At 38.3% G+C, this 26,406-nt stretch overlaps 1 protein-coding gene across 3 annotated transcripts in view; it reads right to left on the reverse strand.

Moving 5' to 3' along the window:
• Positions 1-25,978, reverse strand: part of TEX1 (Transducin/WD40 repeat-like superfamily protein) — a 153,685-nt gene extending 127,707 nt beyond the window's left edge. For all 3 annotated transcript variants that reach the window (XM_089833395.1, XM_089833389.1, XM_089833380.1), the window contains exon 1: positions 25,785-25,978. In XM_089833395.1, coding sequence (XP_089689521.1) covers positions 25,785-25,886 — 102 coding nt within the window. In that variant the 5' untranslated portion in view covers positions 25,887-25,978. The remainder of the gene's footprint in view (positions 1-25,784) is intronic.
• Positions 25,979-26,406: the final 428 nt, after the last annotated feature.

The following is a 26,406-nucleotide window of genomic DNA, read 5'->3' on the forward strand; positions in this document are numbered from 1 at the left end:
GGTCATGATGTTGAGTCGCATATTTGGCATGCCTTATTCTTATAGGTTTGAATCTTGGATGTGGTATTTTGTTGAGCAGGTAATGGAGGAAGGTGACAGAATAGATTGGGCTGAGCTCATAAGTGATAACCTAAATGAGCAGTTGATGAATCTAGAGCATACAAAGAAATTTTACATGAGCTCCTATGTCATCTACATGCTAGCACGGAGGACAAATTATGATGGACTACGATGCAAAGGACCAATTGGAAGCGGAAGCCAACACCTCAAAATCCACGAATGTTACCCGCAGTTGCATTTGTATTCAAAAGGATGATTACATGAGGGTTAATGATATATTTGCCATGTGCATAGTAAGAACACTACAAAAGAAGCCACATATAAGAATGTCAATGGGTGCAATGAAGTTGGTTGAAGAATATGGCGCCTGGTTCATTCAGTTTCCTACCTTTTCATACATCCGAGTTCAAAGATTCTCCACGGAGCCATACAAACTTCCCAGGTATCCAACGGATAAGATGGTCTTGTTAGAGCTTACTCGACAACTTACTGCCTATGACAAGATTCAGAAAGGGAAGAAGAAGTTGGGATTGCAATTTCCAATTTCCATAGGAGAAGGGAAAATTGAGGTATGCCCATGTCTAAAAGCTGCAGAGAAATCATCAGATGAGCTCCACTTCTTTCGCCTTCCGCTTTATCCAAAGAGGAATGATTTTGATCCTTTCAACAAGATCTCATCAGTAGGAGGGTCAAAGTACCAACACAAGGTTCACCTTGAAGACTTTTGGGCAAATGCAACAGACGAGAACGAGATTAGAAAAAGATTGCATTCAAGACTACCATTGAACATTATTAGAACATGCAACATATTCAAGGTTCCTGATCAAATGGAGGAGGACCCAAATGTGATGCGAAAAGGATTCAATCCAGAAATGATAGCTCAACCATTTGATTGGAAGAAGAAAGAAATTACAGATCTCGAAGCCCTTTCAAAACCAGTCTTAGATTTTACAAAGTGGTGGATCGAGCATAAGCTTGAAAAACTAGTTGCACCAGCTAATGGATTCACATATAGGTTGCTTAGCCACAGACCACTTAGGGATGAAAGATCAAGGCAAATATCTGAAGGGACTGTTGAAGAAAGGGGAACTCCATCCGAAGATGTAGGAACCAAGAAAGGGAAGGAGGTACCTCGAGAAAAGCATTCTAGGATTGAGGAAGTCATCTAGGAATCTCAAAATAAGAAACAAAAACACGTAGATGCTCCCTCTTCTCCAAGTCGAACTCCAAGTGTCCAAGAGATAGAAACTTTTGAAAGGCAGGATGTGGGGACAAGTATAAGGAGATTTGAGCAAGAAGAGAATTTGGATAGGCCAATTCATGATAGGTTGAGTATAAATGCTTATGAAAAATCCATGCAAGAAAGAGGGAGAGATCAAGATATTGCTACAGAAGAAAGTCTTGCCACGATCTTAGAGCGAGAAATGATTAATGATGGAGATGGTCCACTACAAGAAGAAACTCCAGGGGTAGCAATACATCTTCCAAGTGCCGAAGCTATAGTTCCTAAGGTTACAATGGATAGTCCACGAGGTGAAGAAGAGATTGACATTCGAGCAATCCAAAGGAAAGAACAATTGGTAATTCCGAGGGACCAAAGTATACCCATTCCGGAATGGTTGAGGCAACGAATTCAATTGCATCAACAAAAGGAGGTTGATCCAGCAATTGATTTACAGGAAATTTTGGACCGATCAAACCGATCAGAAGAACAAGGGAAAGCAAAAAGATATACTAAATTCATCAGAGGAGAATCAGGATCCAGAATCTTGCAGATTGCAACTCCCACAATTGACAAAGAGAAAAATCAGATTACTCCAGATGAATATCATGTTACAGAAGTAAATCTTGGTCGGGCCTCCCGAGAGCAAATATTAGAAGAATTTGATGACTCCACACAGGCTTTGAAGGATAGGCTGAAGAAAGTAGAAGAAGGGTATGAAAAGCAGAAAAGAGAAATTCGGGCCTTATGTCAGTACATCAATAACTTGCCTCATCCAGTAAGAGAGGAAGGTCCATCATTTGTCCCTCCAACAGGGGTTTCCAGTGAAGTGGTAGGTGATATTGACAGAATCAAGCGGATTGCTCAGGGTGCAAAGATTTGGATCGAAGGAATTCAAGAGGTATCCTTCAAACATGCAGAAGAATTAGTGCAAGTGCACAATAGGGCATTGGCTGCAATCTCTAGGATTCAGTGCATGGAGGAATCATGGGTGGATGAACATATTTACCAAGAAGAGGTGATTGCCGACATTCAAAGTCTGATGGATACCCCAAAGCAAGAATTGATTGATGGTCGAGTTATCAGAAAGGGGGATTTCTATGATTTTATTCGATGGTACAGTGCAGTGATCATGGCTAAGGAAATGTTCGAGAGCTTTACCAGGGAATCCAGTCGATGGAAAAAGATTGTTGATAACATCAAGCAAGGAATATCAAATGCAGTTGCATCCTTGTTATCACAAAGATTGGGGGAAGAGGAAATGACAACTGATAATCTAAAAGTCAAGCTAGAGGAATTCTTTCAACTAAACGTATATGGAAGAGATGATTTTGAGAACTTCTCCATCTTCTCAAATACAATGCACACTACTAAGGACTTACTACCAGATTGGGATGAAAGCTTGGGAAAAGCAAAAAGAGCAATCGCAGTTCTAGAATTCAAGCAAGAATCTGCACCAAGCATCAGTACAGAGGAGTTGGAAATAGTATTAGATCGATTTCAATCTTTTAGGCGAAAAAATCAAGGATAGATGCATTAAATGCAAAGTGGGTGTGCATAGGGATCATTTATTACACCCCACTCCTTAAATTAGCATGCATGGTGGGCATTTATTACCCACTACAGTAGTGGATTCCTTATGGCATTAATGTAGATTCCTTTCCATTGCCCTAACCCTAATTAGGGCTGATGTGGCATGATCTCGGCCATCGGTTATTGTGATCATCCGGGCCACCCGTTGTAATCAAGGACCTATATAAAGGCCTCATTTCTCATTTGTAAGGGGGATTTTTATGAGATTGTTGCTATGCGCTACTAAGATAATAAAGTTCTCATTGGAGTTTGGTGAATACTTGACGTGTCTTAGTGCTTTCTTGTTCTCCTAAATTTCTTCAAGTAGATTAAGTTTAGCATAGTCAATGTGTGGTGATTACAATGGAGAATATGATGGTGTATTGATGAATTCCTTTGGTTCATAATTTTGACGTTTTAGTGATTCTAATTCGTTGTGTATAGTTAACCTGAATCTTTTCATGCATATGCTCAACTTCTATTATTCGTATACATTGTTCTTTATTATGGCGTATGCGGTGATATGAAAATCTTTGGCATAACCCTTAAAGATTGCACTGGTTCATGCTTAGTTGTAGCATAACTTGGCGAAGCGGAATTCAGTAAATTGAGGAATTTGTCCACTAGAATACTATTTGTTGTTATCACTACCCTTGGGATTAGAATAGAATTCCTGAACCCCATCTTATTTAATTTCTGCATATTCTGTGAAAAAATCCAAAAAAAGAAGCGCTTCATTGCAAAACCTTAAGATAGCTCCCTCATCCAGTATGGCTTGAAATGAATATGAATAAACACGTAAGGCCCCTTGTGATCATCAGCAAATCACATCAACCACCGATCTTATCCACAGTCAAGACCTGGCATTAAAGGAACCTTGAAGTCATTGTATGATCTTGCAATCTTAGCATACACAAGACTTTATTCAAGAGAGGATAAGATATTTCGGTATTTTGTTCTACTGTTTGGTGAGTCATAAAACACACATCAACAAAAAATGGCGCTAGATGGAGGGCCTTAACTAAAGGATTTCATAGCAATTTCACATATTGGAGAACATTAATTCATCCTCGCCCAAGGTACATCGAAGATCCTTGAGATTCACCCCGAGAGCGCACGAATTACAAGAGTTGAGTTTTGATCCAAAGCCTAGGCGAGGAAATAAAGAAGCATCTATGAGTCAGAATTCACCAAGTGTAGCTGATCTCACAAGGATATTCCAAACTCCACCACCTCAACATCAAGCACAAGGATCAATCCAAGGAGGAGTTCCACCAAGAGCTGCACAAATTCAACAGTTATTTCTGCAAATACCTATACAAGTTGTTTCACCTGCAACTGTCCAACAACAAGTTCCAGCAATGGCCCAGCAATGGCGTCCGCAGAATGCATCACCCCTTGCAACATTTGCTGCATACAATAATATGCCAAAGAATCCCGAACACTTTTTTTCTAAATTCTTTGTGAATGATGTGAATCGCACTGCTGATGAACACATTAAAATTTTTGAGGATGTCCTCCAGAATAGAAACGTGCAAGATGAGGATGTTGCATGTAGACTATTCCCTTATTCATTGGGTGAGGAAGCATTTTACTGGTATATCAACCTACCTTCAAATTCAATACAGACTTGGCAACAATTGAAGGATGCATTCCTCGGGAAGTTCAGATTGCCTATCACCCCTGTAGAATTGTATAGACAATTTATCGAGATAAGGAGACAAGAACGTGAATCAATTGGTGCTTTCAATAACCGATTTCAAAGGGCTTATTCGAGATTGCGTGATCCATATCGCATAGGAGATGATGCAGCACAACCTATCTACTATGCAGCCCTAGACTGTTTCACATCTATGCTTGTTCAAAAAACTCATCCGGCTCCTGCAAGTTTGATCCAAGCATATGCTGAGGCAGAGAAAGTTAGTTTACAATCACCAGCAACTACGAATGGAGCACCTTGCTATTTTGGAAATGCAAATGCATTGAATCAAGGAGTTTTGAATTATGCTCCGACTATCAATCCAGTTCCTGCCCCTCCGAGCCAGTTGGTGTTGCACCCTGGAGCACCTATGTCGCAGGCAATGCCCACACAACCAATTTATCTCCAGAACACGACAAATTCTACAAGGACCCAAGAGGAAAAAGATGAGATGAGAGATTTGATTGAACAAGTGAAAAAGTTGTCCACTGAGGTCACTTACCTTAGAAATCCAAATAATCAGTTGCAAAATGCGCAAAGGAATTATCAGTCATATCAAGGTAGCAACCAAGGTTATCAAGGGAATACCCCTCCACATCATGATAGTAATCAAGGATACAACCAAGGATTCAATGAAGGTAATCAAGGATATCGTAATAATAACCAAGGTCATCAAAGAAGATCATGGAACACTAATCCAAATAATGGAGGCGTACCATCACCATTGGATAATCCTCCATCTGAGAATCGCCCAGCTAATAAAGTTTTCTTAGCAGAAGCTGCACTATCTGGATGGTGTAGATTACATGAGACTAGTCAACATTCTGAATTACAGTGTCACGAATTTCAAAGAGCAGCGGATATTTTCAAGGGAGAAGTGAGGAACACTGCCACACCTGAGAATCCTCCTCCTACGGGATATGAGATAGTACCCTCACCAAGATATGACCAAGCATTGGTTTTTGATGATTTTAAGTTTCCTCCTCCTGATTCTCAAGATTACATGCCAATACAACCTAATCAGAAATTCCCACCAGCTTCAGCAAATGGTCCTATAGAGATGCCGCGTTATCAAGTCCCACCAGAAAATCAACCTCCACCAGTATCCCCGAATGAATCACTACATAAGGATGGATTTTTATTCCCTCCTCTATATAATAGTGTCTTGGTGGAAGGGACAAGTTAAGTGCAAGCTTATCAACAAACATCTGGTAATACTCCAATAAAGACATACCAGCGGAATTATAGGAACCATGAGCCATTAACATCATCAGTTCCTCCAAATAACTTTTCAACTCCCCCGCATCCAAATGCTAACAATAATCCTGAGCCTCTCAGAGACTCCCCTGAATATCGACAACTCACAAGCTCTCAAGGAGATAGAGGCCAATCTCCCATGACAAATTCTTCACAAGGTGATAAAGGAAAGAATAATCTTCAATCCTCTGCTCAACAAGGAGAACAAAGGCAATGTGAAAATCCAGGACAAACACAGAAAGGAAGTCCTTCTAGAGAGGAATTGAAAACGTTGAGTTCTTATGTACTAGAGGAATTCAAGAAAATTAAAGTGAGTCTTCCACTATATGAATTGATGAAGATTTCAGAAATTAGAGATACATTATTGGAAAGCTTCAATGACGCCCCCACAAAGATTGTTTCTCAAAATGTATCACATCCTCCAAGAGGGTTATCCAATGTCCAACAATACAATTTTGCGCAAAACACCAATGTTGCAGATGATGTATCACCATATGCATCTAAGCTTGCTGAGAATCCTTCAAGTTTCATTGGAATGGTGCAAAACTCTCAGGATGATCGGAAGGTTACATCAAATGGACAAGTATCTTCAAAGGATCCATCACTAGAAATGATCAAAGATAATTCTCCCATAGTGGAAAGTTCCATGACAACTCAAAATGGGAGAAATTCTATACATAACAATGAGACATTTGATTCAAAAGGGCAGAAGCCAGTGGTTTTTTATCAAGGGAAGGAGGAACCTGCACCTTTCCTAGTATCTGTTAGAATTTTCGGAAAAATGTTACATAATTGTTTAATTGACTCTAGTGCATCAAGTAATGTAATGCCATTGGACATATGTAGAAAGTTGGGATTGATTCCACTTCAGACTGACAAGAAAGTCACACAATTGGATAAAACTGAAGTCCCAGTCATGGGAAAGTTGAATAATATTCACATGCAATTGGCCTCTGATCCACGTGTTCAAAGTTGTATTGACATATCTGTTGTGGATATTCTTGAAGGGTATGGCATGCTTCTTAGTAGAGATTGGGCAAGGAAATTGAATGGTTATATTGCAACGGACTTTTCACACATGTGGCTCCCATGGAAGGGAATTCCCAATCAGATAAGGATAGAGAGCACTCCAAGGCTCCAAGGCTCCGGTTGTTGATCACTGAGTATGGTGAACACAATGAGATCTTGTTTATGGAAACCACTTTGGGATCATATATTAAAACTGGAGAGGTTTTAATGTTGCAAGGTTACAATCAAGGGGGATGTCCTGATGTGACTCCAACTTTCGCTAAGGTACCAGTTATGGATAATTCAGAACCATCACTGAATGAAGGAACGTTTAAAAATTTTAGGAATTTTGTCCTAAAAAGCATTAAGCAGGAAGTTGAACTAGGAAAAGATGCATCCATTCAAAATCTGTTGTTACCCAACTGGTGTAGAATACATGATGCTTTTCATTCTGAGATATCATGCACCATGTGCAAAGAAGCAATTGCACAAGTTTCTAAAATGGTTCCACAAGCATGGATAGCAGAAAATGTGGTCAGAATGAACTCATCCTGTATGAAAATTTTAGACCCACAGCAAGAAAGAATTCGAGAAGGTAAAATAGGACAAGAAGAACATCAAAAAGAATCCAAGGATTCAAAGGTAAGATCACCCATGGAATATGAAAATGATCAAGTATGGACTCTATCCTTTGATGGATCCAAATCAAAGAAAGGTAGTGGAGCTGGTGTTGAACTCATCAGCCCAACTGGAGAAACATATTTGGCAGCACATAGGTTGCAATTCCCTTGTACTAATAATGTGGCTGTGTATGAATCATTGGTCATTGGATTGCTCCTCGCTATCAAAAAGGGTGCCAAAATCCTACATGTACGTGGAGATTCAAAAATAGTCATTGGACAGGTACGCAAGAAATATACATGCCAGGATAAAAGATTGGGTCGGTATCGCAATAGAGTTTGGGACCTAATCGAAAGCTTTGATGCTTTCAATATTAAAAGGATAAGTCGAACAAGCAATCCAGTAGCAAACTCTTTGGCTCAATCTGCAAGTTCATTCGAACCATTAGCCATGGATTGTGTGAAGAAATTTACAATTGAGCTGACTTCAGTACCATCAGTTCCTGACAACATCACAAATTTTCAAGTGTTTGAAGATGACAAGCATATTCTTGATTTTTTGACAAGCTCGAGGGTATTTGAAGCACAAGTCATAGATGAAGGAGAACAACAACAAGCTCAATTTGAAATCGATGAGATTATGAATTTAAGGACAAATACCATTCCAAAAGGAATGATTGAACTAGAGAGAATTTTTGATGCCGACAGACTAAGTTCCCTCAAGTACCAAAGTACTGAAGGAGGGGAATGTGAAAAGGTGAACTTGGGAACGAGAGAAAATGTCAAGAATGTATTTATCGGGAAAGTTTGTACCCCATAGAAAAGGAGGAAATATTGAAGCTTATGAAGGAGTTCCCTGATGTGATTGCTTGGGGATATGAAGATCTGAAGACATATGATACGTCTCTCATTACACATACCATTCCGTTAAAGCCAAACAGTAAACCATGTAGACAAAGGCAGAGACTAATGAATCCATTGTTAGAACCACTAATACATCAAGAAGTGAAGAAGTTATTGTCAGCAAGGATTATATTCCCAGTTCGACACTCAACGTGGGTCGCCAACCTTGTACCTGTTAGAAAGAAGAATGGAGAGATAAGGTTGTGCGTGGACTTTAGAAATCTCAACAGAGCTTCAGAGAAGGATAATTATCCAGTGCCATCATTAGATGAAGTGATACAAGTTGTTAACGGTTCTCAAATGATGTCATTTTTAGATGGTTATTCTGGATATAACCAAGTGATGGTAGAAGAAGAAGATAGACTAAAGACGGCATTCACAACAAAATGGGGTACATTTTCTTATAGAAGAATGCCTTTTGGTTTGATCAATGCAGGAGCCACTTTTCAAAGGGCCATGGATTATGCTTTTAGAGACTTGGTAAAGAAGTGCATCATCATTTACATGGACGATCTCACGGTATTCTCTCGACGTAGGGAAGATCACATCAATGATTTGAGGAGAATCTTCCAAAGATGTAGAAGATATGGGATTTCCTTGAATCCAAAGAAATGCATGTTTGCTGTCACTGAAGGAAAATTGTTAGGACATGTAATATCAGAAAGAGGAATCTCAATTGATCCTGAGCACATTGAGGCAATATCAAAGATAGGATTGCCAGCTAGTCAGAAAGAACTAAAGTCATTCTTTGGTAAAATTAACTTCGTAAGGAAGTTCATAACTGGATTTGCAAAGATAGTAAGGCCATTAAATGACATGCTAAAGAAAGGAGCAAGGATAGATTGGACACCTACAGCAAAAAAGGCATTCGAAGAAATCAAGCAAGCAATTGTGGATGCTCCTGTTTTGTTGAGTCCTGACTACACCAAGCCTTTTTATATATATTCTTTTGCCTCAGAACACACTTGTGCAGCAATCCTCACCCAGAAGGCAGATGATCAGGATGAACATCCTATTGCATTCATGAGTTCACCCATGAAAAATGCAGAATTGAGATATCCGAATGTTGAAAAACAAGCTTATGCTTTGGTGAAAGCAATAAAGAAATTTCGACATTACATCCTAAGAAGCAAGGTTTATGCAATAGTTCCTGATGCAGCAGTAAAGACTTTGCTAATGCAGAATGAATTGGGAGAAAGAAGAGGAAAGTGGATGGCAATTATTCAAGAATATGACATGGAGATACAACCAATGAGGTTGGTACAAGGACAAGCTCTAGCTCAAACGTTGTCTACAACTGGTCCTAGATTAGTACAACAAGTATATGTGTTAGAAGAAGTATCCCCTGATGAATAGTATGATGATATTGTTCATTATTTGCTAAACCATAAGTCTCCATCACACTTGAACTCTGTTCAAAAGCGTTCATTGAGAATGAAGAGTCAAAATTTTATGCTTCAAGGATCTGTGCTATATAGAAAGAATCATGATGGGGTTTATTTGAGATGTGTTGGAAAGGAAGAGACTAGACACGTCATTGAGCATTTTCATAGTAAATATGGAACCAGTCATGGAAGTGGTTTGGCTATGGCTCATCAAATATCAAGAGCAGGGTATTATTGGCCAACCTTGTTTAAAGACACTTATGAACACGTGAAGACTTGTCACACATGTTAGATAGCTGCGACACGTGAAAGAAATCCTGCTATGCCATTACAACCTATTATTGAAGTAAAACCGTTCGCAAAATGGGGGTTAGATTTCATCGGTCCCATCAATCCACCATCATCAGGACACCACCAGTATATCCTAACTGCTACAGACTATTGCACCAGATGGACTGAGGCTCAATCGCTAAAAAATTGTACAACAGAGGTTGTTATCAAATTTCTTGAAGAAAATATCATTACCAGGTTTGGATGTCCCCATGCATTTGTATGTGATAATGGGCCAGCATTTAGATCGTTGAAGTTCTCAAACTGGGCATTTGACTATGGGATCACACTAAACTTTTCATCAAACCGCTATCCGCTAGGGAATGGATTGGCAGAATCAACAAACAAAAATCTATTGAGTGCAATGAAGAAGTTATTAGACAATAACCCTAGAGATTGGCATGCACAGCTGAGATTCGCACTTTGGGCAGATAGGATCAGAATAAAGAGTTCTTTGGGGACATCTCCATATCATTTGGTCTACGGACAAGATCCAGTTTTTCCTATCCAATTGAGGATTCCAACACTACGATTCATGCAAGATTTTATGGAAGGAGAAGATAGAGTGCAGACACGTTTGACCCAATTATTGCACTTGGAAGAGAAGAGGGATGAAGCATTGGAAAAGTTTGCTAAACATTAAGGAGTTGTTAAGAGATGGTTTGACAAAATGGCAAAGGTTAAAGAATTTCGAATTTCAGATCTGGTACTTCGCTGGGATAAGGCACATGAAAAGAAGGGTGGACATGACAAGCTTGATAATCTGTGGAAAGGTCCTTATCAGATTTCTGAAATTTTGGGAGATAATGCATTCAAGCTTAAGACTCTAACAGGAAAGGAAGTCCAATTGCCTATCAATGGGCAATTCCTCAAGCATTATTTTTGCCCTTAGGTTTTCTTTGTAAAGCCTAACTTGTACATAGTTAGTTTAGGTTTTCCTTTGTGGTGTGTTTTTGTTTTTGTTTTTTCCTTCTTTTTTTTTAGTTAGGTGGGGGGTCTTGGTTTGTCTCCCCTCTCCTGGTTAGGAGTTTTGGCTTTGCGTAGTTTAGGTTTCTTTCCCTTGTTTGTTTTCTTTTCTTTTTCCCTGGGTTGTCTTCCTCGGGTGGTTTGGTTTTCTTTCTTCTTTTGGTTTTGTCTTCAATTTTGGCTTTTGCTAGGTGGCTCATAGTTGTGAGAATCTCTTTTTGCAAGCGGGGTGATGTGATGATTTGGTTACTTCATCTGAAGATTTCACCAAGTTTTGTTTATTTCATTTCTTGGATAATTGTTATGAAGAGCATTAAAATCTCGGCTATCCTTCATATATTTTCAATAGGTTAGAAAACATACTTGACTCGGAAGGTTAATCATACATTGTGTCTTGACGCATGAACTCTGAGGTTGCCACATATTTCACACTCTTAACTATTGCTCTAAGTCCATTTATGTGTCTTTGGAAAGGTCATGACTTGTGAAAATTTTAAAATCTTGCTTCAGCGCCACTGTAACTCCTAAACCCATGGTAAGCTTCATTGCTTACAAGCCAAGAAAAAAGAGAAAAATGATGAAATAATGAGATTGGCTTTGGGGGTACGCGGAAATCTCCATAGGTGTTCTAAAGAATAATTCACCGGAAGTGGAGCAATCTCCGTTGGTTTTACAGCGACAACTCCATCGGGGCTATGGACACCTGACTGGCAGCGAGGCAATGTCCAGGATGCTTTTGAAGTCAAGAGGAATCAATAACTTGTCATGATTAATCCTAGGATTTCGGAGTGGTCTTGTTGAGATGGAATTAATATAAATTGCACACACTCAGGTTGCCGCAGAGTAAACATGTTTTTGATCCAATATATGATTATTCTCCCCTTTTGAGCTTGTTTTCTCTCTTATTGATGACGTAAGATAGAGAAACCAGAGATTCTGAGTTCAGATTAAGTCTTATCCTTGAAATGCTTGTAACATTTCACCCGTGGAGTCGCCAGATGTTGTGACCGCCAGTCACAATCGCCCCAGCCGGGGGCCCCCCTTTCTGTTTTTAAATTTTTTGTTGCCAACTTTTTTTTCCTTCTTCCACATAGCGCAGTTTTGAAGAAGTCCCGGAAAACTAAAATTCCTCCAATCCTTAAGAATCCCGCTTTCCATTAAGGCACGGAGCGCAATTTTGAAGAAGTCCCGGAAAACTAAAATTCCTCCAATCCTTAAGAATCCCGCTTTCCATTAAGGCACGGAGCGCAGTTTTGAAGAAGTCGCGGAAAAACTAAAATTCCTCCAATCCTTAAGAATCCCGCTTTCCATTAAGGCACGGAGCACAGTTTTGAAGAAGTCACGGAAAAACTAAATGCCTCATTCCTTGAAAATTCCGCTTTCTATAAAGCGTGGGCGCAGACTTGAAGGAGTCATGGAAACATTTCATGAAGGAAAATCCTTCACTCCATAAAAAGTCCGCTCCGAAAATCATGGAGCACAAGTTAGCAGGAGTGGAGGAATAAAGGAAAATCCGCCATTTCATAAAAAGCCTGCTCCGGAAATCATGGAGCGCAAATCTGAAGTAGGGAAATATTGTGCAAAAGAAAAATCCTTGATTTCATATAAAACCCGCTCCTGTAAATTGATTGGAGCACTAGAATTTGTTCAAAAATCATGAAAAGCGAAAATTGAAAATTTTGCAAAAAAAAAAAAAAAATTAGAAAATTTAGAGGAAGGATGAATTTTCTTATGAAGTGAAAGTTGGATTCAGAGAGGAAAAGCAAAAACAAATGATTTTCCTTCAAAATATTTTTTTTTTTTTTTTTTTTTTTTTTTTTTTTGGATTTACATTAAAAAATTAAATATTAGTTTACTAATATTTAATTTGAGTTTTTTTTGAATAATAATCCAAAAACAAAAATGGAGAAAAAGTTGCAAATGAATTTGATTTTTCATTTAAAAATGGAAATTAATTAAATATTGAATTTTTTTTTATATTTAATTAACAAAAACTAAAAAAAATCAAAATAGAAATACTTAGCTTCATCATGAAGTTAAGAGCATTAAAGATAGCAACTTTTTGAATCAAGTAGCAAAAAGGCGACAAGTGGCACAAAAAATGGAAACCTTAATGGTTAAGTAAAGCAGCTGCCTAATCTTAGTCTGCAGCTTTAAAGGCATCTTTTTGAAGAATGATTTATATAAGATACCCTCTCATTCATTCAGGCTCACACAAAAATTTGAAGAGCAGATCGAGAATAGGAATAAGATTTGAAGAATTCAAGGAAGTAGATTTTTTTTTTTTTGAGAAATTTTCTGAAACTGTTGAGGAGTTTTCTGGGAATTCACGACAGAAGAATTTGAATCCTATCAGAAAGGAAAATGGCAAAGCCCAAGGGAACAGGAGAAACGCGAGGACAATTGATAAAGAATGAAAGGAGAGGATTCTATCCTGAATCCAAAATCGTGTTAAAGTGGACAGAAATTGGAGATACAAGTCTTGGCGGCCTTGATTTGAAAGATTTCAACCAGATAATGCTCGGATATAATGACTATCACCCAACACACCTGGCTACAAAAATTGTGAGAAGTGGAATTTTTGCTGCAGCTGGTTTCCCTCCTTCTTTTCAGCACCCAGAGTTAATCGTGGAATGTACCAAGCATTACAGTCCTAGAGACAGAACCATCCGAGAATTTGAACAAAATATTTTGGCAGATTTTTCTCCAGCATCCATTTCTGAAGCATTTGGAATTCCTTCAAATCCAAGGATGGTCACAAAAACACAAGAGCAAACACTAAGAATCTATACATCTGGAATCAATTTTTGTGAAGAAATAATCAACAAAAGATGGTTGAAAAAGAATAGACGACATCATTCCAAGATTCCTAAAGAAATAGTATGGCTCGACTTGCAGAGGGAATATAGTGATATGGTCATGATGTTGAGTCGCATATTTGGCATGCCTTATTCTTATAGGTTTGAATCTTGGATGTGGTATTTTGTTGAGCAGGTAATGGAGGAAGGTGACAGAATAGATTGAGCTGGGCTCATAAGTGATAACCTAAATGAGCAGTTGATGAATCTAGAGCATACAAAGAAATTTTACATGAGCTCCTATGTCATCTACATGCTAGCACGGAGGACAAATTATGATGGACTACGATACAAAGGACCAATTGGAAGCGGAAGCCAACACCTCAAAATCCACGAATGTTACCCGCAGTTGCATTTGTATTCAAAGGATGATTACATGAGGGTTAATGATATATTTGCCATGCGCATAGTAAGAACACTACAAAAGAAGCCACATATAAGAATGTTAATGGGTGCAATGAAGTTGGTTGAAGAATATAACACCTGGTTCATTCAGTTTCCTACCTTTTCATACATCCGAGTTCAAGGATTCTCCACGGAGCCATACAAACTTCCCAAGTATCCAACGGATAAGATGGTCTTGTTAGAGCTTACTCGAAAACTTATTGCCTATGACAAGATTCAGAAAGGGAAGAAGAAGTTGGGATTGCAATTTCCAATTTCCATAGGAGAAGGGAAAACTGAGGTATGCCCATGTCTAAAAGCTGCAGAGAAATCATCAGATGAGCTCCACTTCTTTCGCCTACGCTTTATCCAAAGAGGAATGATTTTGATCCTTTCAACAAGATCTCATCAGTAGGAGGGTCAAAGTACCAACACAAGGTTCACCTTGAAGACTTTTGGGCAAATGCAGCAGACGAGAACAAGATTAGAAAAAGATTGCATTCAAGACTACCATTGAACATTATTAGAACATGCAACATATTCAAGGTTCCTGATCAAATGGAGGAGGACCCAAATGTGATGCGAAAAGGATTCAATCCAGAAATGACAGCTCAACCATTTGATTGGAAGAAGAAAGAAATTACAGATCTCGAAGGCCTTTCAAAACCAGTCTTAGATTTTACAAAGTGGTGGATCGAGCGTAAGCTTGAAAAACTAGTTGCACCAGCTAATGGATTCACATATAGGTTGCTTAGCCACAGACCACTTAGGGATGAAAGATCAAGACAAATATCTGAAGGGACTGTTGAAGAAAGGGGAACTCCATCCGAAGATGTAGGAACCAAGAAAGGGAAGGAGGTACTTCGAGAAAAGCATTCTAGGATTGAGGAAGTCATCCAGGAATCTCAAAATAAAAAGCAGAAACACGGAGATGCTCCCTCTTCTCCAAGTCGAACTCCAAGTGTCCAAGAGATAGAAACTTTTGAAAGGCAGGATGTGGGGACAAGTATAAGGAGATTTGAGCAAGAAGAGAATTTGGATAGGCCAATTCATGATCGGTTGAGTATAAATGCTTATGAAAAATCCATGCAAGAAAGAGGGAGAGATCAAGATATTGCTACAGAAGAAAGTCTTGCCATGATCTTAGAGTGAGAAATGATTAATGACGGAGATGGTCCACTAGAGGAAGAAACTCCAAGGGTAGCAATACATCTTCCAAGTGTCGAAGCTATAGTTCCTGAGGTTACAATGGATAGTCCACGAGGTGAAGAAGAGATTGACATTCGAGCAATCCAAAGGAAAGAACAATTGGTAATTCCGAGGGACCAAAGTATACCCATTCCGGAATGGTTGAGGCAACGAATTCAATTGCATCAACAAAAGGAGGTTGATCCAGCAATTGAATTACAGGAAATTTTGGACCGATCAAACTGATCAGAAGAACAAGGGAAAGCAAAAAGATATACTAAATTCATCAGAGGAGAATCAGGATCTAGAATCTTGCAGATTGCAACTCCCACAGTTGACAAAGAGAAAAATCAGATTACTCTAGATGAATATCATGTTACAGAAGTAAATCTTGGTCGGGCCTCCCGAGAGCAAATATTAGAAGAATTTGATGACTCCACATAGGCTTTGAAGGATAGGCTGAAGAAAGTAGAAGAAGGGTATGAAAAGCAGAAAAGAGAAATTCGGGCCTTATGTCAATACATCAATAACTTGCCTCATCCAGTAAGAGGAGAAGGTCCATCATTTGTCCCTCCAATGGGTGTTTCCAGTGAAGTGGTAGGTGATATTGATAGAATCAAGCGGATTGCTCAGGGTGCAAAGATTTGGATCGAAGGAATTCAGGAAGTAGCCTTCAAACATGCAGAAGAATTAGTGCAAGTGCACAATAGGGCATTGGCTGCAATCTCTAGGATTTAGTGCATGGAGGAATCATGGGTGGATGAGCATATTTACCAAGAAGAGGTGATTGCCGACATTCAGAGTCTGATGGATACCCCAAAGCAAGAATTGATTGATGGTCGAGTTATCAGAAAGGGGGATTTCTATGATTTTATTCAATGGTACAGTGCAGTGATCATGGCTAAGGAAATGTTCGAGAGCTTTACCAGGGAATCCAGTCGATGGAAAAAGATTGTTGATAACATCAAGCAAGGAATATCAAATGCAGTTGCATCCTTGTTATCACAAAGATTGGGGGAAGAGGAAATGACAACTGATAATCTGAAAGTCAAGCTAGAGGAATTCTTTCAGCTAAACATATATGGAAGAGATGATTTTGAGAATTTCTCCATCTTCTCAAATACAATGCACACTACTAAGGACTTACTACCAGATTGGGATGAAAGCTTGGGAAAAGCAGAAAGAGCAATTGCAGTTCTAGAATTGAAGCAAGAATCTGCACCAAGCATCAGTACAGAGGAGTTGGAAATAGTATTAGATCGATTTCGATCTTTCAGGCGAAAAAATCAAGGATAGATGCATTAAATGCAGAGTGGGTGTGCATAGGGATCATTTATTACACCCCACTCCTTAAATTAGCATGCATGGTGGGCATTTATTACCCACTACAGTAGTGGATTCCTTATGGCATTAATGTAGATTCCTTTCCATTGCCCTAACCCTAATTAGGGCTGATGTGGCATGATCTCGGCCATCAGTTATTGTGATCATTCGAGCCACCCGTTGTAATCGAGGACCTATATAAAGGCCTCATTTCTCATTTGTAAGGGGGATTTTTATGAGATTGTTGCTATGAGCTACTGAGATAATAAAGTTCTCATTGGAGTTTGGTGAATACTTGACGTATCTTAGTGCTTGCTTGTTCTCCTAAATTTCTTCAAGTATATTAAGTTTAGCATAGTCAATGTGTGGTGATTACAATGGAGAATATGATGGTGTATTGATGAATTCCTTTGGTTCATACTTTTGACGTTTTAGTGATTCTAATTCGTTGTGTAAAGTTAACCTGAATCTTTTCATGCATATGCTCAACTTCTATTATTCGTATACATTGTTCTTTATGATGGCGTATGTGGTGATATGAAAATCTTTGGGATAACCCTTGAAGATTGCACTGGTTCATGCTTAGTTGTAGTATAACTTGGCGAAGCGGAATTCAGTAAATTGAGGAATTTGTCCACTAGAATACTATTTCTTGTTATCACTACCCTTGGGATTAGAATAGAATTCCTGAACCCCATCTTATTTAATTTCTGCATATTTTGTGAAAAAATCCAAAAAAGAAGCGCTTCATTGCAAAACCTTAAGATAGCTCCCTCATCCAGTATGGCTTGAAATGAATATGAATAAACACGTAAGGCCCCTTGTGATCATCAGCAAATCACATCAACCACCGATCTTATCCACAGTCAAGGCCTGGCATTAAAGGAACTTTGAAGTCATTATATGATCTTCTTGCAATCTTAGCATACACAAGACTTTATTCAAGAGAGGATAAGATATTTCGGTATTTTGTTCTACTGTTTGGTGAGTCATAAAACACACATCAACAAAACCATACACAAAACATTCAATGCATTTATTCTGGGACCCAACCACACCAGCAAAATTTGACTTTTATTGATTATAAAATATTCAAGTACATGGCTTTCCACTTGATTGATTACAATATACCAAGCAATCACATAAATAGATTGCATAAGCTCTTCATCTTACATACGAAGGTCTCTTTGAGTCCCCAAAGTAAGACCCTTCATATTTCCGCATATCCAATGCTTCACATTTCCATACGCACGCCTCATCGCATGATGTATGCCACATGTTTTTTTACATAATATTAACTTAAATATAATCACAAATATCTCTTTCGGCTGAAGATGACCATAAAGGTCATAACAAACATATTTCTATCTCATGAAGTCAAAGATAAAAATCTCTATCGCAGCTACAAACTTCAATCAATATCGACAAAAAAATTAAATATCATTGATATGATTTATTTATGCATAAAATTTTGTTTATACAGAAGCAAATATTATGAAGTGGTATGAAGCAAATTCATAATATAGTATTAAGCAAATAGAATGCCTTTACGGTGGCAATTTGGATCATAGTTTAAAAACTTGTAAAACTCATGAATAGTTCTAGCAAGCCAATATTCCTAGTGAGTTGCTGCAAAATTGCCAACAATGTTTTGAAAAACTCGCAATGGTTTGTGATAAAAGCTCACCAAAAACTCACAAATTTTCATTAAAAACTTATTTGAAAGAGTGTAACTTTATTTTTTATGTAATGCTAAAACATTTATATGATTTTTATAACATTTTTAATGAAAGAAAAGCGTCATACACCTAATTTCTCTGTAATGTGATAACATTGTGAAAATGGCAGGTGTAATGAAGGTTTGTGTGGTTTAAAGGCCTTAATTTTGTTTTGCTTAGTGGCAAGGGATCCAACCCTCAACCCCACCCTTAATCGCGACAAGATGCACCCAAGGCATTGCCTTTTGACCACATTGGGGGCATTGCCCCCATAGCCCCATGAATGGCATTGCCCCTGTAATGTTCCCCATCTTTTAGACCCTCAATGGAGTTCTTAGACTTCAATTCTCCGAAGGCTAAGTGGAGAAATAAGGAGAAATAAATTAAATTAAAGTCAATAAATAAATAAATCTAAAGGTGACTTTATATTTAATTAATTTAATTTTCTAAAAACACAACTGATTATTGTATTGGAAAGGGGGAAGCTTCTAGAGAGTGCAATTAAATAATATTTTATTTCCTTCTAAAAGGGTGAAGGAAAAGAATAAATAGAGGCAAGAGCTTCATTGTTAAGCATCGAATTATTGTCAATTGTATTTGATATAAACTTGGGAGAAGAAACTAAGGGTTTCTAATTTCGATTAACCATTAGAGAGCGTCAATTCTTCAGTGTTGCAACCATTTGAAGTGGTGAAATATCCACTGAATTTGGCATTCAGGAGGGCTTCATTCTGGAGTTCTATTTGTGCTTAAAGTTAAGGAATAACCAAAGGGTTTGAAGAATATTGAAGGCCTATTGAGTGCAAACCTAAAGATTCATCTTTGGTAGCCATTGGTAATCATTTTTTTTCCTTGCTGCTACAATACGCATGAACAGTGCCATGCTACAATATTTATGCAATTTTCATCTCCATCCGTGGGCATCACAATTATCAAGTTCCTCTTGCAACTATTATGTGTTTGCATTGTAATCTTAGGCATAAAATTTTGCTATTGTAAGTGATAACTCAGTATCAAATTTGGCATTGTTGTAGTCATTATTGTAAGCCCATTTGTCTTGGCAAATTCATAGCAGCATTGTACATGGGAATGAATTCAATAAAGGAGATATATGGTGCATACCATTTGTTTCACTAAATGTCCATCTAATAGCATATATGATCAGCATAATAGTTGTATGCCAATTGTTTGTCAAATGTCAGTTGGCTATAGGTTTTTATTCCATATCTAGTTTCCATGTATATGCATTGAAAATACCAAAAGGAACTACACTTGCATATTATTTCATTGTAAGAGGTGTTGTAATATCATTTGCGAACATTCTAAATTTTTTCGCATCATTCAAACTATATCAAACAGTCTAAAACACAAAAAAAATCAGAAAAGAGAAAGGCAACTTACAAATGTTTGACAATATTCCTTATGCTAAAATCAGTCAGTTTGGGCAAGGGATATTACATTGGTATCTAAGCTTGCTTGCAAAGTGTTTGACAAAATGTCAAACAACTGAATTTGAGAAGGATTTGGTGTTTCACAAAGTTATAACCGGCTGGGGTTATTACATTGGTATCAAAGCAGTTTCCTGCCATCCCGTGGGGTAGAAAATTTATATTATTGTCAGATTTGTTGTTGCCTTTGGAGTGACCAGCACTCTAGCATTTTCTAGCCATGGACAAACATAGGAAGACTAACAATTCTAGAAGGCAGTGGAGTAATGGGGAAGTGAGCACAAAGATGAATGCTTTGCAGGAGAGTATGGAGAAACTTAAGCTTCATCAACAGAGATTAACAAAGAGCTTGTCAAATTCAGAGAGAATTGAAAGGGCAGCAAGGTATATGGTTTCCGCCTTTAGAAGGTCGACATCGAGGTTGCAAGGAAAGAAGCTTAAGTTTTCCCCGACATGAATCCCTAATGCAAATGTACCTATATTTAGTACGGCACCTGCTAGTCTTATCTCCAATGTTGGCGATGGACTTATTTCACAGGGACATGTGGTTGTGTTAGTGGCAACTGAGGATAGCGACACCAAGCTTCAGCAGGTTGAGGCTCCTAGAGCTGTTGCTACAGTTAATGAGAGAGAGTTGATGCAATTATTACCACGGATACTCTCGGCTCTCTTGAGGACAAGATTATTATTGGAGATTTCTATGTTAGATCTCATGGTGTTGCTACAATGCAGGAGGTAATTGCTTCCTCAGGTGGGACCAAGGCACGTATAGAGTCACCCAGCTATGATGTTGGTGATGTGGGTGTTTCAGCGGAGTTAGTAGATGTGGGTTTATGCTCTAGTATTACTTATTCACAACTTGGTGTTAAGTCATGTGTGTAGAGTCAGGAGTCCGCAGTTGAGACTCTGTCAGGAGATGTCGATGCAGATAGTATGGACACATCTGATGATCCATTTGATGATGCTATAAGATGTACTGGGTATGACACCCCTTGTTAGATAATGGGTGATGACTCTGAGGAGGTTTTGGATGGGTCCCAGCACTAGTGTTTACAATATCTATCTTTTGAGGTGGAAACTAAAACATGCAGGGATATTGATATTGTTTAGGCTTCCATTTCTTCAGATGAGGAGTTGATTGAGATACATAGTAGTTGTATCTCGGATGCAGAGTTGCGAGAGTTCGATAGCACACATGCATTAAGTGATCTTGTGGTGGGTAGTTCTAATTCAATTTCCTATCACAATGCAATTAGTGAGACAAAGAGCTTGCATAGGAGGCAAGGGTTACAGAGGCATCATGTGGTCAGTCAGTTGAAGGTGAGTGAAAGTGACATCTCTTTAGCTTTTGAGCATTATGATGTGATCCATCAGATGCTAGCTACATTTGGTTGGGGTGCTCCTATGACTGATGAGCATAGTGAAAGTACTCTTTCTCTAGCAGAGGTTCATGTGCTTCGAGAGGCTGTTAGGATCTTGAAGCATAACTATTCGCAACTAGTTGCTAATAGGGATTACCTTCTGGACTAGGGTAGCACCTGTTATGAGACATTCTTACAAAAAGAGGAAAAGGTGGTTGAGCTCACCCAAGAGCTTGAGGTAACTGTGGACTCTCTTCAGTATACTCAATTGGCTCTTTGGGAATCACAGTCACAGTTGGATGAGGTCACTGTCGAGTTAGAGCGGGTACAGTTGACACTAGCCCCAGACCCTGTTCAGTTACATATTGTGGTTGGTGGTAAGTCTGCTTCTGCGCTTAAGGATGAGGGACGTGATGATGTAGCGAACACATTCGTCCAAGATATGAGTGTAGTATGTACAAAGGAGGTGAGAGCATCAGTGGAGACGAGCTCTCATGGTGATTTGCTTTCTTCTGCTGGAAGTGAATCTATTTCTTCTTTTCATACAGCTGGTACCATTGGATAGTTGGCATTGTCACATTTTCAGAGGGATCAATTGTGTATTGCGGGGGAGTGGATTGATGCTTCCACATATAATTGCTACTGTACTAAGTCATTCATGGAGTATTTGCTTGAGAGCTTGGATTTGCGGGAGGTTTCATACAATTTATCTAAGGGTACCCTCATTTGGGGCTCTTGTGCTATACGACGATTGGTGAGGAAGATTGTACAGACCTTGGCTACAATGCTTTCCAATAGGGATTTGGTGGTTGGGTTTGCTGAGAGGGTTGTCCAAGATCCTACCTGACCAATAGTTCGGAGTTAGAGAGTGGAGCCATCTTCTGATTTCAGTTTGATGGTGATGAGATTGGGAGTTTTTATCGGCATTACACTATAAAGAGTACTCATCACTTTTCTTTTGACCCACAGGTAGAGGACTTGGTTTTCAGCATTATGGATGGTGGCAGAAGGTTTGGTATTCATTATACTTGCAAAGGGCATACTTCTCCGCCAAGGGATGGAGATTCTGAGATACAAGGCATTGGGAAACAGTTGGATGTGCTAATGAATGAGATGAATCACAATCACAAACGGATAAACCAACTGATTTCAAATCCGAGATTTGAGAGCAAAGCATGATATCACTTTTTCAAAGAGTGAAATGTGATGATACAGTTGCGACTTCAGATTTCCAAGACATTTCTTATGAAACACTGCATGAGTTGGCCACAATTGAGGTGGAATGTGATAAGAATTCATGTCAGGTTAAGTCAAATGATGCAGTTGTTGGCATGAGTTCCCGAGATCATGTATTTGATGGCGATGCAGCAATAGTGGGAGTAGGAGTATGCGAGAATACTATCATATCAACAGCCACTTCTGTGTCAGTTGAACCATCCAACAAGGAGTTTAGCAGTATGCATGCAGTTGTAGATGTGTACTCTGATGATAGTACACTTGTTATTGCTGATGAGGTGAGTGATATAGTGACAGAGTCATGTTATACTATCAATCAACAGAGTGTTGATGTTCAGTTTATGGACAGTACTATGTTCAACATGGATGCAACATTGTCTTATGACAGCCTGATGTTTGAGGTTGATGTTGATCACTCACCTGAGTGGAGTTGGGCTCAGTTTTCACCATCTGTAAAATTTCAGTTTTGTGTTGCGACAATTGGTAATGTTCTTGTGTCCACAGATTTTGACGTAGCTACACCTATTGTGGATACAGTTGGCATGAGTGCATATGATTCTCATGTAGCTACGTCTCTTCAAGGGATTGTTGATCAAGATTCCAATCCAGTATATATTATACAGGTGAGGACCATGATGAAGATATTTCTTGTGGGGTTTTCTTCCGGTGATATTCTAACTCCTACATCATTAGCACAGGTTTTGAGTTCTATACTGCAAGTCCTGATGATGTTAGTGGTATGCAGTTGGTTTTGTTGACAGGGGTGTCACATACTACTTCATTTGGGATCCAAGTGGAGGTTGGAATTCAATGTGTTGTTGGATTGCTTGAAGACAAGCAATTTCAGGGAGGGCGGACTATAATGTTCCCCATCTTTTAGACCCTCAATGGAGTTCTTCGCTTTTCATTCTCTGAAGGCTAAGTAGAGAAATAAGAAGAAATAAATTAAATTAAAGTCAATAAATAAATAAATCTAAAGGTGACTTTATATTTAATTAATTTAATTTTCTAGAAGCACAACTAATTATTATATTGGAAAGGGGGAAGCTTCTAGAGAGTGTAATTAAATAAGATTTTATTTCCTTCTAGAAGCGTGAAGAAAAAGAATAAATAAAGGCGAGAGCTTCATTGTTAGGCATCCGATTATTGTCAATTGCATTTGATATAAACTTGGGAGAAGAAACTAAGGGTTTCTGATTTCAGTTAGCCATTGGAGAGCATCAATTCTTTAGTGTTGCAACCATTTGAGGTGGCGAAATATCCACTGAATTTGGCATTCAAGAGGGTTTCATTCTAGAGTTCTATTTGTGCTTAAAGTTAAGGAATAACCGAAGGGTTTGAAGAATATTGAAGGACTGTCGAGTACAGACATGCAAGCATGAAGATTCATCTTTGGCAGCCATTAGTAATCGTTTTTTTTTCCTTGCTGCTACATTACACGTGAACAGTGATGCGCTACAGTATTTATGCTTGATTCCGATTGCAATTTTCATCTCCATCCATGGGCGTCACTATTATCAAGTTCCTCTTGCAACTATTAGTAGTTAGCATTGTAATCTTAGGCATATAATTTTGCTCTTGTCAGTGATGATTCAAAATCAGATTTGGCATTGTTGTAGTCATTATTGTAAGCCCATTTGTCTTAGCAAATCTATACCAACATTGTACATAGGAATGAATTCAACAAAGGAGATATATGTTGCATACTATTTGTTTAACAAAATGTCCATCTAATAGCATATATGATCAGCATAATAGTTGCATGCCAATTGTTTGTCAAAATGTCAGTTGGCTGTAGGTATGCATTCCACTTCTAGTTTCCATGTATATGCATTGAAAATACCAAAAAGAACTGCACTTGCATATTAATTCATTGTAAGAGGCATTGTAATATCATTTGCAAACATTCTAAATTTCTTAGCATCATTTAAACTATATTAAACAATTTGAAACACAAAAAATCAGAAAAGAGAAAGGCAGCATACAAGTGTTTGATATATTCCTTGAGCTAAAATCAATCAATTTGGGCAAAGGATATTACAATGGTATCAAAGCTGGCTTGCAAAGTGTTTGACAAAATGTCAAACAATTGAACTTGAGAAGGATTTGGTGTTTCACAAAGTTATAACCGGTTGGGGTTATTACAGCCCCTCATCTCTGATATGTATTGAGCATAAATTTTGATTTATGCATGATAGAATTCAATAATATGCTCTCGAAATTAGCAGTAAGGTGCTTTTTAAGAATAGTTTTAAAAGTTTATAGATTAAATTAAGTTCAATAACAAGTTTTTCCGAGATCTGAGTTTTTAAAATTTTTGGAATTCTCAAGTAATTGCCAAGTCCAAGTTTTACAACAATGCTTTGGACAACAAATGAACTCCAGGCTCCTCCTAGATGTAAAGGTATTATAGTTGAGTTGTGATGGTTTAAACAGTTTTTCACTAATTTCTTAAGCCTCCGTGGAGAAATTGGGATGCAGTTCAGGGCAGATTTGTACTCTGTTTGACCCAAAGTGTGGTTGGTTAAGACTTTCTTACACGGATGCGCTATTGAGACGACACATTCTCGTGAATACTGTTTGCAAAATGAAATTCTCGTTTGCCCTTACATCTGGTTCGTGCCATGGGCTATCACATTGCTGCTTCGAACTAATATTTGTCTATTTCTTTGAGCATATTTCTAATTTCTAAAACCATTTGACAGTTTCTAATGCTTGTGTACTTTCATAATTTGTTGCTTAATGATTGTCTTGTGAAATCAGCTGCCTTGTATTTAGGTTTACCACACGTTTCGGATTTCTCTGTAGAACCCATAATGCTGGGCAGCTGACTCCATACAAGAAACACGAATCGTTTGACATGTCTATGGAAAAGGATAAATATTATATTAACCGTGATTCCTACACATCAAAAAATATATATATTATTTTGTGCGAGCACAAGGTTTCATACGGAATTTCTCCAAGTGCAAACATCATCGTCACCGAAAGAACTTATTATAAAAATGTTACACTCCTACGCACTCCATTATGCCAATCAATAACACATAAATTATAAATAGCAAAGCCAGAGGTACTGATAAGCCGCACTTTTATACACACATTTCATCCAAAAAGCAAATAATTTTACAAGCGCAAATCATTCGCCGCCTAATTTATAGCATTAAAGCTTCCTGCTAGATCGAATCCACACAGTCTCGTTCCTTGAAATTATCGAAAATTATCTTTTGAGGAATAATTTATTACCTTCTTTTTGTGACTGGTGTACTCTCTAGTGTATAGATTTTTGAAAATGGGAGAGCTCTCTGTAACGCTCTGCATTTGCAAATCAGCCGATCCTCCAGCCATGCCCACTTACGCCTGAAACTGTGGTTTCACATACGAGTTCTCAGACAGTTGTAGGAGAAGCTCTTCATTTCGCTCGCGCTCGGTTCAAAATTAGAAGTTTTTTTGGTTTTTACATGTACATGAAAAGTTCCATTCTTAATTTTGAGCTTCTAATAAACTAGTGATGGCACCGCCGAAGAATATTATGTTAAATTTAAAGATTTGGTTTTTTCTTTTCTTTTTTTAATGAATAGATATTTTCTATTAATTAAATATTAAAGATACATATCTATTAAAAAGGGGTAAAGGGATACAAGATCACCTCGCGAGTTTATGTGGCGCGAAGTCAGATAAGGCAATTATTCATCAAAAAAAATATTAATAAAATACATAAAGCTCTCAAGCTGCAACAGCAATGTCAGTCGAGGGAGGATCTTTGTCATCAAAACCTCAAAAGTCCTTGGGGTTGGTAGTTGGCTCGGGGGGAGCCCAACCATCATCAAGGGCAACAGCAACATCAACAAGTTTTTTATATCCCTCC

The sequence above is a fragment of the Cupressus sempervirens genome, chromosome 1, assembly GCF_028749045.1.
Source record: "Cupressus sempervirens isolate cs-2001-9-10 chromosome 1, ASM2874904v1, whole genome shotgun sequence".
In the NCBI taxonomy this organism is placed as follows: Eukaryota; Viridiplantae; Streptophyta; class Pinopsida; order Cupressales; family Cupressaceae; genus Cupressus; species Cupressus sempervirens.